Below are 15,058 nucleotides of genomic sequence, written 5' to 3' on the forward strand. Positions count from 1 at the left end.
AAAATTGACATAATAATAACTAGGTGTACTACGTGGTCATGCATACCGTAGTCACACTCATAGATAACCTTATATATGAATCCATGCACTAAAAGTCTATTTGTATATGTTTGAAGACTAAACAGGGATTTTTTTTCCTATAGGGCTACATAAGGAGTAGGAATAGTTCAGATCCTGGTCTGGACATCAAGTCTCTTGTTGATCTTGCAACAGACGTAGTCCAGATGATTACAGATCTTATTAGTCTACCTCCTCTTCTGACTCAAGACCTAGACCTGGACTTCTTTGTAATTAGACTGACAAACCTCTCCACTGCTCTCAATGAACAAGATTTCGAAGAGTAAGAATGCATGTAAATTCTTATTGATTTTTCAAATAACTACATGTAGATTGAGCATCTCCACAATAGTATCTCTTACAGCTTTACGGATGCAATATTTATAAACTGATACACTGATCCTTCAATGTTTATGCCATTGATTACTGGAGAGTGAATGCATCAGACATTTGGATGGTAATTTTGTTTGATTTTTTTTACGAACATTAAAAAAATTGTCACTACAAAATGGCATTTATCTTTGATATGCTTTAGTGTCTGTTGGTATCTACCTGTAGTTTAGCTAGTTTCCAAAATACTAAGCCCCTTATTCTGATAGCAGGGTTAACTTAAACCCAGGTTTAAAGTTGTGGTTTCAGTATGGAAAGCCAATTGTTACATAAATCAATAACGGTAGAGATATCATATTTCAGCTCATTTGGCTCTCAAATCATTCATAATTGTCTGGAAGTATAAATAGATTATTGTCTTCACCATCGATGAATCAGGAAAGAGCACTGTAAACATTAGAAACATTCACTTAATACAAAATTTTGATACTCTTGGCTTCCCATACTTAAACCACAACTTTAAAGCTGAGTTTAAGTTAAACCTGACTTCAGAATACGAGCCTAAATGTTTGGATTATTTTTTTTCTAGGCTGATCATACTTTTGGGTGAGCTTGCTCCATTGCTTCAATCACCTGACGTTGTATACCAGCTTCAGGCTTCTCTGTTGTCTGGCAGAGATATCATGACGTGGTTTGCTGCTTTAGAATCAACAGGGTGAGTAATGATGAAAATGATGATATAGGAAAAAAATATATAAGAATTATGATTATGATAGTGATGATGATGGTGATGATTGTAGTGATGACAAAGACTGTGATGATGGTGATATTGATGATGATGATGCTGGTGATGTTGGTGATGATGACATGATGATGATGATGATGATGATAATGACAGTGATGATGGTGATATTGATGATGATGATGCTGGTGATGTTGGTGATGATGATATGATGATCGTTATGACGATAATGGTGATCGTGATGATGATAATGATGATGAAGATGTTTGTGATAATGATGATGGTGATGATGAAGATGATGATGGGGTTGGTGATGTTGATGATGATGATGATGGTGGTGTTCATAATGTTATGCTGATGATGTTGATGGGGATGATGGTGATCATTATGATGATGATGGTGATGATATGATGTAAATAATGATCATGACGGTGATGGTAAGGCTTTGTTGTGGCATGTGCATTTGAATGGAAAAAAAAATACTGTGAACTTGAGAAATGTGAATTTCTAGTGATATTTTTTCTTTGTTCCAGTCCTGTGCCTTTGCTTGAACAAATCGAAGCAACATTGAATGAGACCCTCTTGTGGCACTCCATACTACCAGCTCTCAACTTTGTTGATCTGCTCATCCAAGCTGATGTAGATGCCCTCAATCCTCTTGGTAAGGGTTCTTGATTGGGTTCCACGTGTGACCTGCCATCCCAAACCAACAATGGCCCGAATTCACAAAGGTGGTTTTGTAAACCCACTTTTGAGTCCATGGTTTATGCAGATTTCCTGTATAAATTACGCTTATTTTACCGCGTATATTTGAAAATGCCAATGCTGATGCGCGCTTTTGTCACAGTGTGCCAAATTGAAACCTGTTGCTGTGGTTATCCACGCTATTTTATTCATGAGTCCACTGTTTTTTTATTCATGAGTCCACTCCTCAAACAGTGCACTCATGAATAAAATAGCGTGGTAACCATGGTTACAGGCGTCAATTTGGCGCACTGTGACAAATGCATGCATCAGCATTTGAATTTTTATACACACGCCCGATATGCGCTAAATTATGTGTAATTTATACAGGAAATCTTCATAAACCATGAATTCAACCTTGGGTTTTCAAAACCACCTTTGTGAATTCGGGCCAATAAGTGCTCCCAAAATGAATTTTGATATACCTATAGATCTTGAAAAAAGCACATTCAAAACTTAAAGATGATGTATAAGCAGTCCAAATTTGAGCTGTTCGGGGAAATTATTAAGTGATTTGTTTTCTATAAAAAGCGCCATCTAACAAAAAATGTACTTTTCCAAGGTGTCAGAGAAAATAGAAGAAAAAACAGGAGAGTTTGAATGAGTGTTGTGGTGCCAAGGACTGATTATGTTTAAAATAGATAAGACTTCATTTTGGATTTGAAAGTCCCTCAAATGATGATATATCTGAAATTTAATGGTAAATGATGACTAATCAAGTGAAGTTAAATAAAGTAAAATAAAGGTTGGTCAAATGAGAAGCTGGATTAATTATCTCATGGCATTTTCCTCTATGTTTATCTTTCAGGGTACAGGTACTTTGACTTGATAACCAATGAGACGGCCCTGCAGCAGTACCTCACAGACCTCCTAGGACTGGCTCCTGAGTATGCACAGGCAATCACGCTGTCAGGAATCAAAGATGTTTTTATGGTATTGTGATCAGTTGCTATAACCATATATTCAGGAATATTGTTGAAGATAATGATGATGAAAGTGAAATTAGTCATGATGAAAATAACTATGGTGATGAAGATGATGATAAACACTTTAATATCATACTTGAGGACACGGTTAAAAATTGTTTATACCCAGTACGAAAAGCAAAGAGATATATATGAAAAGTTTTATTATTTTCATTCATTATCTGTAATTATACATAAAATTTGGAATAATCTGACCAATTAAGTTGTCATTGCCCCTAGTTTACAAGTTTCGAAGCTGTTTTAGAAACAAAATGAGTGAACAGAAAGCCTTGTTGTTGGAGTGAGCCAGTCATCAAAAAGAACAAAAATTCAGAACTGAATATTGTACCTTTGGTTAAAATCATCTCTTGGTGTCCCATGTAATTATGATGGTTGCTTTTGCCTATTTCTTGGTTCGAAAACAGTAGTGAGTATCATAAATCTTGTTGAATAAGACTTTGTTTTTCTGAAAATACCCCCCAAATTTCATACAGAGAAGCTTAAAAATTAACATAACAACTGCATGCAATGGACAATTTTATGATATTATTTTTTGCAACTCTGATTCTTCTATATACATGTAATTGTCTGAAATTATGTCATTGTTTTCAGCTTGCCTCCCAACACCTCTCTGGGACTTGGGAGTCGACGTATTGTGTAACAGTCGTTCCGGCCAATAGCACAGATTTCAATCTGACCGCCGTGTACTCCCTCCTGTGTAACCTCAATCGTGATCAGTTCTTTGAGAGCCTTAGCAGTCTCATGGGCATTGATGTCTTGGAACTGACACAATGGGTAGGTGATGGTTGTTATGATGGTGATTGCAAGCATGTGATGACGATGATGATGATAGTGATGATGATGAGGGTGGTTATAATGATGATGATGATGATGGCGATGATGCTGAAGGTGGTCTATAATGGTGATGATGATGATGATGGTAATTTTGATGAGCAATTGTTATTGTGATGCAATATTATCATTATGATCATGATCATGATGGTGATGATGCTGAAGGTGGTCTGTAATGGTGATGATGATGATGATAATTTTGATTAGCAATTGTTAGTTTGATACAATATTATCATGATGATGATGATGATGATGAGGATGGTTGTGATGATGATGATGATGATGATGCTGATGCTGATGATGCTGAAGGTGGTCATATTGGTAATGATGATGATGACAAAGATGATAATTTTGATGAGCAATTGTTATTGTGATACAGTAATGATTAGTAATGATAGACACTTAATGCAATGGACCTAATCCCTGCATGTTAATGTCTCACCTGTTGGTATTAGTGTAAATGATATATAATGTTCATGATTATTATGATGATATTGATGATGAGTGATAAGTGAAATTCATACCTTATTCCAACTGATCATGTATATGTATGTACTCTGTGATACCCTCATGATTTCCTAAGTGTCTTTGAACATTTTGTGATGTAGATAATATTAAAGATGATTGATGGTGATCGCAATGGAATAATGGCAGATATTGATAATGGAGTTTGACAAAGATGATAAAAATAAACAACAACTTTCGTGTATGTGTCACTTTGAATAATGCAGCCTATTTTTATGACCCTTAATATTTTCTTCAAATCATCTCTTTCTTTTTAAAAGATTGGTGATCTCGCTTCTCCAGGGAGACTAGAAAAGAGATTCGAATGGCAAACAATAGTGGACAATGTACAATCCTACATTGATATGCTTAATGACCTTGTTAGTATAGGGGAGATTGGAGGGGTAAATGTGACTCAGGTCGAGGCTCTTATTCAGAAACTCCAGCAAGGAATGGTGCAGTTTGATTACGAAGTGTAAGTAGAACAATTCTTTATAGTGGGTTGCGGTATGGTGTTGGTGATGGTTGCTATCGGCAGCTTGTCACAAGGCAGAGCTGCATATCCCCTGCGCGAAACCCACAAGGGGCTTTTTTATGAGCAATCCGCACATTTCATCCTAGATCAGGGCCCCATTCTTACAAAGAGTTGCAATTGATCCGAGCAATCGCAACTATGGACGGCCAGCAACATCAACATATATTATGCATGTTTATTCAAAATATGTTGTAACTATAATGTATATTCATGCATTCATTGTTTTCTTAAAAATTCACTGACAATGTGCTTCTCTTTGTTTACGAGGAACATTGTGCCAATTTCCTATAGAAAAAAGTATGACAGTGATTGATTTCCATTGACTCTTTGTAAGATGGGACCCTAAAATGCGGGGGAGCCATGATGAAACGACTTATTGTATCTTCATAACAAGATTCCTGCAAGGAGACACTGCACAAGCTTTAGATAAAAACTTTGCCTTGATATAGTGAGGACAATGTTGTAGATTATGATGAGGGTGGCTATGGTGATATGATATTGATGTTTTTGATTGTGTCATGATGATGATGTCAACAATGAATATGGTTGAATAATTTAACAGAAATGCAGGTGAACCATGGTTTGCTTGCTTTGACTGATGATGTTGATGAAGATGATGATGGGCATAGTGATAATGAAGATGGTGCTGGCAATGTTGACTGTCATGATGACGGTAATGATGATGATGAGTATGATGGTGGTGGTGATGATGAGCATCATGATGATGATGATGACTGTGATGATGTTTAAAACGATGATGACAATAATTGTGATGATGATTAGTAGGCTGATGGTGATGATGTTGATGTTGAAAATGATGGTGATGACTGCTCATGGTAATGTTTACAATTGCAACAAAGAAGCTGATTGTAATGATGGTAAAAATCATATTTATATAAATATTACAGATTCTTATAGATTTACTTTAAACTGATTTTCATAAAGATGATAAGTACTTTGAGTAAGAGAATTATAATAACGATGAGTTAAAAAATTTAAGAATATGAATATATACTACTTATCTGTAATAATGGCAAGCACGGAAAGAATCAGGATGAATTTTGCTTGAGAAGTATGAATGTCTACGAAATATTGTTGATATCTCAAAATCATAATTGATGTTGCCACACTTTGTGTGCATCTGTTGATTCTCAGTAACATTAAATGTACATGTTAGCAATTTAAGGATTTTCTATTCGAAATGAATAAATTCAATTTTAATATGTTAATTAGATTTGACATATTTGACATATTTAGGAACAGGAGATATGGATTCATATTGCTGTTTTGTGCTTTCAGTTTGATTGAACAGATGGAGATCCTAAACCAAATTCTATACTTGGATGGGGAATGGGACGACATCAAAGGTTACATGAATACTGTCACTAACATTGTTGAATGGATCAATCAACGACTAGACACTGCGCATGGTAAGCCAATGTCGTGTATCTGTGGCATTCCATGATATCTTTATGACCATATTCTAGAAAACACAACTTCAACACAAATTTAGGTGTGCTACGTGTAAATCACTAAACAGCCAGTGACTATCTGGTGGTTTACCTGCAAGTGATTGCAAGCCTTGTGAATGTTAGGCAAACCTTTAGTAAGTGTTCAGGCTGTAAAAAAATCTCAAACTATGTTTTAAAAAGCATGCATGTTTGAATGTATTAGTAACTTTGTGTATTGTTTGATGGAAAATTTATTTTTATTTTGTTTCAGCTAATAATGAAACTCTGGTTGAGTTGATCAGCCATCATGCAATAGCTTTTCAGAATCTCTTTTCATCACTTGGCAACGATCTTTTCTTCCAGCTTCTGACGTCTAATGTCAATCCCGAAAAGGTGAGCTACAATCTAATGTTCAAGTTCACCTCAGCAACTTTAAAATTTAAAGAAATGCAATGTCCATTGAAAATTTTTTCAAATGGACTAATGAGTTCTGGAGACCCCTTTTCTGATATGGTCAGTTCCAGAGCATCACATTTTAAACAATTGTTGATCCAAGAGCCATTCCGGAGATCTTCATTTTAAGACCAAGATTTAGTTCCAGAGCTCCCCTTTTTTCGACTGTAGCATGGCACATACATGTACAATTTTATAATGCGAGTTACCCCCCGTAATTATGTGAGTGTGTGTGCATATTGAGGGGTCACGTATTTTATAGTGTCCAGTTAATGAGAGAACACACAGGTCAGTTCGCACGCTCCCCCTTTAAGTACATTTGAGGGGTTTTGTAATAGATAATGATAATTATGTCAATAGCAGCATTTACAGTATAATAATAATTCTATAAAATATTATGATAGTGATTATAGCAATATGTATCATAGGTTTCATATCATAGGTAAAAACAACTGCAAAGATTCTAATATTTATATAGTAATATAAGTAATCATGATATTGATGACATATATATCCAGGGTATACCCAGATGAAGTGTTCCTCAATGACAATTAAATATATGACACAGTATTGCTGGTCCCAGCAAACATTTATGGGAATTACACATTTGTAAATCGACGCAATATTACTTAAATATATAAGATTAATTCCCATTGGTGTATTTTTTCTCTCCCAGGCAATGGCATTGCATACAGAGAGTGATATCAACACGGTCGTCTGTGATAAAGATTCTTTTGATGAGCTGCTCCAAAACTCTTTGTTACCTGACACAAACTACCTTCAGGGGGTGCTCTGTTATCATGTCTCCGAGGGTCACCCAACCCTGGCGAATGACCTTTTGACCCACTTTAGTATTGCACCGTTAGAGCATGAGGTAACATGATAATCTTTTCTATGTGACCTACATGTATACCACCCCAAATCACTAATAAGTCGCCGGGTAAGGTTCTCTGTAAATAGCCAAAAATAGTAATTTAGTCTCCAAAAACCAAACGTTAAAAAATAGATTATCTGAGAGAACAATTCTTCTTCTTCATAATGGGAAAATTTGAAGCCGTGAAATTGAATTAAAAAAAAAAAGAGTTTCTTGGACACTAGTTTTTTGGACTGCTTGGAAGTTTCACTTAGTATGCACATGTCATGCTTGAGTGAACCCCAAACTTCAAACCTTGTTTTCTCCTTATTCTTTTTAGTACCGGTAAGCTCTTGCTCTTACTTGTAATGGTTATTGTTGGTCAATTTCAACATATTATACATCATTTTAAAGCTTAGGAAATGAATTTTCAAGCTCAATAAAAATCTCACTATTTATTTTGGTCGACTTCTTGTTGGTTTTGGGATGGCAGGTCACGTATGGTGGTTTTACTTTTTTGCCCAATTTGATGTTTCCCGTCAATATTTTTACGTGTGTCTATGATATTTGTGATTTTTTTCTCAATTTTCGTTGAGCGTAATGCTTGGGTTTATTATTACAGTCCTTGATGGGGTGGGTATAATAAACACACTGAGAAATTGGCAAAATAAGCATGGTATTCTAGGCGGGTGTCAAGTCTTTTTCCTAGCAATGATAATAAACTATAATCCCACATGTGCTTATCTGTGTTGGAGATAGTTGTTCAGTGTGGGTGTTTTTTCAGCTTTAGATTTTATGATTCCACATCAGAGTTAGGTTAGGTTTAATCAAATAAACCAGATGCAGGCCTACCATATGTTACAGACGTTCTCAGGAAATCTGTGTTTGCTGCAAGTGCACTCCTTCATCTTTACTTTTGGTTATCCATTTTCTTCCAGATCACTGTCCTTGCAACAGACAACTTTGAGAATGGCTTTCAGGACCAGGATATTGATATGCGCCACATGATCAATGAATTTGAGAAACTTTCAAATGGACTTCTTGCCATGACCGTTAATGAGATGATGGGCAATACCGGTCTTGATATTCAGATGATACTTGATGAGATGTATCCTGAGTAAGTTCATTCCCCAGATTTTTACTTCGTTTTGAAAAGGATGTCAATTTCTTTGACAGAATTATTAATATCTGAAAATTAATCCCATTTATTGCTCTTTTAATGACTATTTGCCATGTAAATTGTACATATGCTTAGATCCTCTTCACATAATCCTCTTACAGTACATCCAGTTAATTTACAAACATAATGGTAATTGACCATTTGCATCTTCAGCACCAGCAATTTAGAATTCTCTGCCCTTAGCATTAAAAAGTATATCTTCCCATTTTTCAGTTTAAAAGCACTCTAAAGATTCAATTTGATTCTTCATATTATATATATGCTAGTTTATTATTTTATACAAATAATGAATGCTTATGAGTGCAATGGGCAGGATACTTCACGAGGTGAAAGATGAAACGAGGCGTAGCCGAGTTGAATGGATCATTATTTCATCTTTCACCGAATGAAGTATTCTGTCTATTGTACGAATGAAAAAACATTATTTGGTTTATATGACACCTAAAATTTTTTTTTTTCATATGAAATTCATGTATTCGATGCAAAACATGCACATGCAGTGCGAGTTTCGTTCTGTTGATTGGTACGTCATTACAACGTGGGCACTGCTGGTGCATGAGCCGCGCGGCCATGGTCTCGGTGCGCGAGTGCAATGGACAAAATCGTATGGATCCAAAATTGCACGATGAATGGATCCAAAATTGCATGGTTGATGACGTCAAAATGGGCTGAAGGAACGATATCAAACATCCAATCAAATCACAAGGATCTATCTGGGTGTCATATAAATATTTACAAATGCTGTAAACTCTTTGAATATTGTTGTAGCTCCTGTAGATGGTATAAGTTTAGTTTATTAAGTCAAAAGTGCATAGTGAATTACTAAGTATTGATTATTATGCAATTGATAAATCTAACATCATTATTATTATTATTATTCTTAATAATTATTTGACTAATAGGCTTGATTACTTTCAAATCTGATGGGCCAACCATAATATAAGGATGACTCACTAGAGTTCCAATATTAATCAGAATTCAAAATCATTGAAATAAAGAATGTACACCAAAGGAAAGTAGGTATTCTATATATATGATTCTTCAATTCATGAGGAGACAAGAGTTGACAGAAGCAATCCAGCTCCCCTTGATGATGGTCAATTTTAGTGGGAAACAAATTATAAATTAATATACTCAGGAGCCCTAATCCATAATGCAATATGCTAAGCAGTGTATTCTTTTAAAACAGGTCCACTTGAATTACTAATTCACTTTTCAATACTTGTATACCACAATAGTCATACTACCAAGTAGCAAAAGAGGTACTCCTCCACTAAAAAATTGTTAGCTTTTTTTTTAAATGCAATGTTTAGATAATTTCTTCTTTGTATTACTAACAATTATTTTAAAAGATTATTTCACAACTAGTGATTTATAATATAAAACAATGGGAGACAGCACAGAGTGTTCATCAGTTCTTCCCCCATTTATGTATTGATGATGATAATAATGATAATATGGACATTTGAAATGTGATGCTATCCAGCATGAGAATATGCTCATGGCGCAGTCACAAAAATAAAATAAAAGGAAACCTATTAAAAAGAAAGGGAAGAACTATATTTACTTATTAAAGGTATACATGTATGTGAATAACCTGTACTGACTGCACAGAAATGTTGCTAATAATATGCTAACAATTAAAGGCCCTAGTATTGTCTAATGTTACAACCATGCATTACATACTGATTGAAATAAATGTATTGATTTCACAACCCGAAAGATACGACTGGGCTTACTAATAGGATTCTGTTAGGCTAACAACTGTACTTGGGCTACCGGCAAAGGTTTTTAGAGAAGTTCTGTAATAGTGAGACAAAAGATATTGCAGTTGTTTTTTTTAAGTTCATTTCATAGGACTGGCCCAGCATCTTGTAAAGATCAATCCCCCATGAATTATGAGATTGTGGTACATAGCAAGTAAGGATGAGCTAGCAGACCTTAGGCTACAAGCGGGATTGTATGGGATTATCAAGCTACAGATTTGTTGAGAGGCAGTTCTGTGTAATGAGTGAAAAAGATCTAAAGTTAATTTCAATCACTTGTTTTGGTTTCAGTGATATTTTGACGATCATATCTGAAGTTCTGACTCCTGTGCTCCCTACCCTACCTGGATGGAATGAGGTCATCTACCCCATCCTTGGTAGGTTAGACTTGGCCATGATGATGGCAGATGATCTGTACCTATCACTTCCCGGTAAGTCAGCAATTGCCTCCATTTTGCAACACGTTTAAAATGATTTTTTGTGTATTTGTGTATGTGTTATCTTCTATGCATATTGTGTGTTTGTAGACAATGCTACTCGGTTATTATTCAATAAAATGCCTTATTGTTGAGGGGGGATACAATTGTGTAAAAAGGAAATATGTTGCAAAGATTAGATATGGTTGCAATATTAAAAAAAAAAACTTGTATGTTAAAATCTCGCTTAGATATTCTGTTAAAATGGTTTGCATAGATTATTGATTGAACTGATTCATTAGTTGTTTTCGTCAGCCATGCCACCAAAACCTAACAGTTCATTTTATTATCTTATTATTATTATCATTATTATTACTACTACATGCATGTACTACTACTACTACTAATACTACTACTACTACTGCTGCTGCTGCTGCTGCTACTACTACTACTACTACTACTACTACTACTACTACTACTACTAATAATAATAATAATAATAATAATGATAATTTTGTACTTATAATGCCCTTTTCCCACAATGAGTCCCAAAACACAATCAATTAAATGGAATTGTATAATCTTTAAGCTACTAACTAGGAAAGAGATGGGTTTATAATGCCTTTCTAAAAATAGCTTAACATGGAGACTGTCTATTTATAAGTGGCAAATCATTCCTGTGTTTTGGAGCTGACACGGTAAAAGTTCTATTTACCGCTTATGTGTGAGTTAATGAATATGTGAGACGAAGATATCTGTTTCTTTGTTTCAGAGCGTGAATCAGAGATTCAAGCCGTACTAGACAACGATACCATCGTTAATGCGGCAATACCAGTCATCTTGGCTGAGCTCCCTAACATAACATTGGCATGGAATGAAGTAATGGAATATCCCTTGCAAATACCTGTGGTAAGGCATACTTTCGTGTTAAGCACCGCCTCTTTGACGCAGGAATCCTTCATGCTTCTCTTTATCCCTTATTATCCCATTGCCTATTGAAACTGGATGGGAATTCACATCATTTAGTATTCAGTGGGTTGAGCTCACATTAAAGAGATGGTCCAGGCTGAAAGTATTCATAGCTTGATAAATTTAGTAGAATTCACTGAGCAAAATGCCGAAAATTTCATCAAAATCGGATAGCAAATAACAACAAAGTTATTGAATTTTAAAATTTAGCAATATTTTATGAAAACAGTTGTCATGAATATTCATTAGGTGGACTGATGATTTCACATCTCCACTTGTTCTTTGGTATTTTATTATATGAAATTAGGTTTATTCATTTTTTTTCCTCCAAGAACTAGAAAAATTGGATTGACAGCTGATTTAGTGCATTAGATATTTAATGCTGCAACTTATTTCATTATAAGGGAGACATATTATTCTCATAAGTATGAAATAAGGAAAAAAATACGATTTTATTCAATAACATAAAAGAAATCTGTGTATCAAAATATGAATATATTCAGCCCAGACCACCCCTTTAATAGATGCAGCAAACAAAATTGGGAGTGTGGGAAGGGCTCCTTTGAAACAATGTACATGTATATTGCCTTTGTTGCCTTCATTGCAGGATCCCGGCTGAAAGATGCACAGATTTTTAGTCATGTGCCATCGGAAATTCTCACATACTGTCCTCCATTCAGTACATTTTGAGAACGTGCACTTTTATCACAGTTGTAAAAGTTGTTTGTATTCAATCAGTTTATAGACTTACATAAGCCACATACAAGATCTGCATGTAACTGAGGAATCAAGCGTTCAACTTCACAATGAAGACCAGTTCTCATTTGGGTAATTTTTGATGCGTCAATTAATGTGAGGAAGGTCTTGTACAATCATAGCAGAGGTGACTAAACGTCAGGTTCATACAATGAAAGTGGAGGGGTACCTATTGTTTGGCAGACAAAAAGTGCCCCTCCACTTTCTTTGTCCGAGCCTGATGTTCCGCTGCTCTGTATCATAGTAATCCCTTTTTTCAATTGTTCTTTTACCATTTTTCTGGGGTCTGTAATTGCAGTATACACCACGGTGTTCCATTAGATAACATTAATAGGAGACCATTGTTACATTGATGACCTGTAAATCTCTAAGACATCTGGCCTATTATCCCAGCTCATTACCATTAAGTTAACAGATTATCTATACCCTCATGATCATCCTCTCTGCCTAATAATACAGCTCAGCAAGATGATCTTAGAACTATTGAAAGGCTCCTTGGAAGGCATCTCTGATGATCCTACATACTTAGTCGAGCTCCTGACACCCCAAAACACTACCTCCGGGCCACCTACAGCAATTGTTGACTTCATAGTTAGTCTGGATAGGATACTTCTTACTGACTTTGGCCAGCAGCTAATAGATGTCTTCAGGATCAGAGAAAATGCAGAAAGAGTGAGTGATTTTGTTATTCAATATCTATTTATTTCATTGTTCCTTAAGCTATTTTTAAAAAGGAACCAAAAATGTGCAATATTCAGAGGTTCAAGGACTGCAAACCCGTCTTTATATTCTCTTTGGCGACTATGGTTCATTCAACTTTTAGAAACGGGGGAAGGGGGGGGTGGGTCTTCATTTTTATTTGGCAACCACTTATATTGCCTATTTTCGCCATCATGAATGTTCTTTAATTTTTTTTTGTTTCTTTCAAATAATGCGATGATATTTCCCCTTCTTTTCATTTTTACGTACTTTTTTTTTCCTAGCTTTCAATTATTTTTTCTCAGATATTTGTCATGCTTTGAACAATGTTCAATCTGGCTGATTTTTTTTTGTTTAGTGGTCTTTATTCTTACTTTCCTATTGGTATGTGCAGCTGGATATCATTACCGACTTCACCAACTTTGCCAATCCTGAATTGCCACCTTTCGATGCTACGTTCTTCAATCGTACCAAAGAGTTTTGGCTAAGGTTCAGTAATTGCATTAGTACACCTGAAGTGTGCCACATAGATCTCCGTGCTCCAGCTACACTAGATATTCTCTTGAAGCTTCTCGAGATTCCTCAACAACTGCCGGGAGGAAACTTGGAAAAGTAAGTTGAACTCTTTAAATTCTAGGTGGGTGTTTCATTGAGTCTTTTTGTAAGTTATGAACAACTTGACATGAGACTGGGGACCCTTTCTTGTGCTACATGATAATTTCTATTAAGCGGACTTAATACCGAAGAACATGTTCCGATTGTGCAAAAACACCTTTATGAAACACCCACCGGGTGATACCATGTGGATGGTATCTTGATGAAACAGACCTAGGTTTAACACCAGACTAAACAAGAATTTAGATCCACTTTTTTATATGGAATATTGTTTTGGGTTTCATCTTACTACTGTACATCATGGATGAGACAATGGCAGTTATTCTATGTAAGTCCAGTTTAACCTTGACCATGGTGAAATACTCGGCAATAATTATGGGAAGTCAAAAATGTCAAAACAGTGTTTACATCGCATGTGTATGTTTACTGTGACCTTTTATAGTGAAGACAACTGTCTCATTTGTTCTTCACAGTCAGTGAAGAATGACTCCTGAATCAAATGAGCTGATTCATTGAATGTGTGCTGTTTAGATTTATGTCATATTTAGACAAATTTAGACGTGACTTTGAATTAAACCCGAATTTAGAATACAGGCCTGTGTGTTTGTTTGGTGCCGATTGGTGATGTAGCACATGACAGTCATTTTTTATCAATACAGGGGCCCATTGCAGAAAGAGTTGCGTTTAAACGCAAGCCAAAAAATCAATCGCAAGTCCCAAATGCACGCTGTTGATTGGTTGAAAATCAAGTTGCGCAGGATTTTTAGAGTTGCGATAGATTGCAACTCTTTCTGCAACGGGCCCCAGATGTCTTGCGAACAATATTGCATTCATATGGCTGCAGAATACATGTAGACACTTGACATATGAAGTAAAGCATAGACATAAAAGCACTTTTTTGGATAACAATTGTTAATAAATTTATCAATATCATTGTAATCACAATTTGATGTTATTTTGTGTCTCTCTGTTCACATGTGCCCCTTGAGCATTTAGATTGAAATGGATTTGATGCCTTAGAAACCACATAATTGTTATTATTATTTATTATTGTTATTTTTATTGTTATTATTATAATCATTATTATATATTGTTATATACATGATTGTTACCATTATTAAGTGTCTAAGTTACTAATATTATTACTATAAATCAATGTTGATACAATTCT

General features: G+C 35.3%; 1 protein-coding gene across 1 annotated transcript in view; it reads left to right on the top strand.

Moving 5' to 3' along the window:
* LOC121431427 overlaps window positions 1-15,058 on the top strand; it is a 140,732-nt gene that overhangs the window by 68,341 nt on the left and 57,333 nt on the right. Inside the window, exons 53-66 of the mRNA XM_041628996.1 lie at window positions 144-340; window positions 977-1,102; window positions 1,663-1,790; window positions 2,682-2,806; window positions 3,451-3,633; window positions 4,476-4,669; window positions 6,029-6,159; window positions 6,452-6,573; window positions 7,310-7,507; window positions 8,425-8,603; window positions 10,724-10,863; window positions 11,621-11,757; window positions 13,033-13,245; window positions 13,667-13,884. Coding sequence (XP_041484930.1) covers window positions 144-340; window positions 977-1,102; window positions 1,663-1,790; window positions 2,682-2,806; window positions 3,451-3,633; window positions 4,476-4,669; window positions 6,029-6,159; window positions 6,452-6,573; window positions 7,310-7,507; window positions 8,425-8,603; window positions 10,724-10,863; window positions 11,621-11,757; window positions 13,033-13,245; window positions 13,667-13,884 — 2,291 coding nt within the window. The remainder of the gene's footprint in view (window positions 1-143; window positions 341-976; window positions 1,103-1,662; window positions 1,791-2,681; window positions 2,807-3,450; window positions 3,634-4,475; window positions 4,670-6,028; window positions 6,160-6,451; window positions 6,574-7,309; window positions 7,508-8,424; window positions 8,604-10,723; window positions 10,864-11,620; window positions 11,758-13,032; window positions 13,246-13,666; window positions 13,885-15,058) is intronic.

Source organism: Lytechinus variegatus, chromosome 17 (genome assembly GCF_018143015.1).
Source record: "Lytechinus variegatus isolate NC3 chromosome 17, Lvar_3.0, whole genome shotgun sequence".
NCBI classification, from domain to species: domain Eukaryota; kingdom Metazoa; phylum Echinodermata; class Echinoidea; order Temnopleuroida; family Toxopneustidae; genus Lytechinus; species Lytechinus variegatus.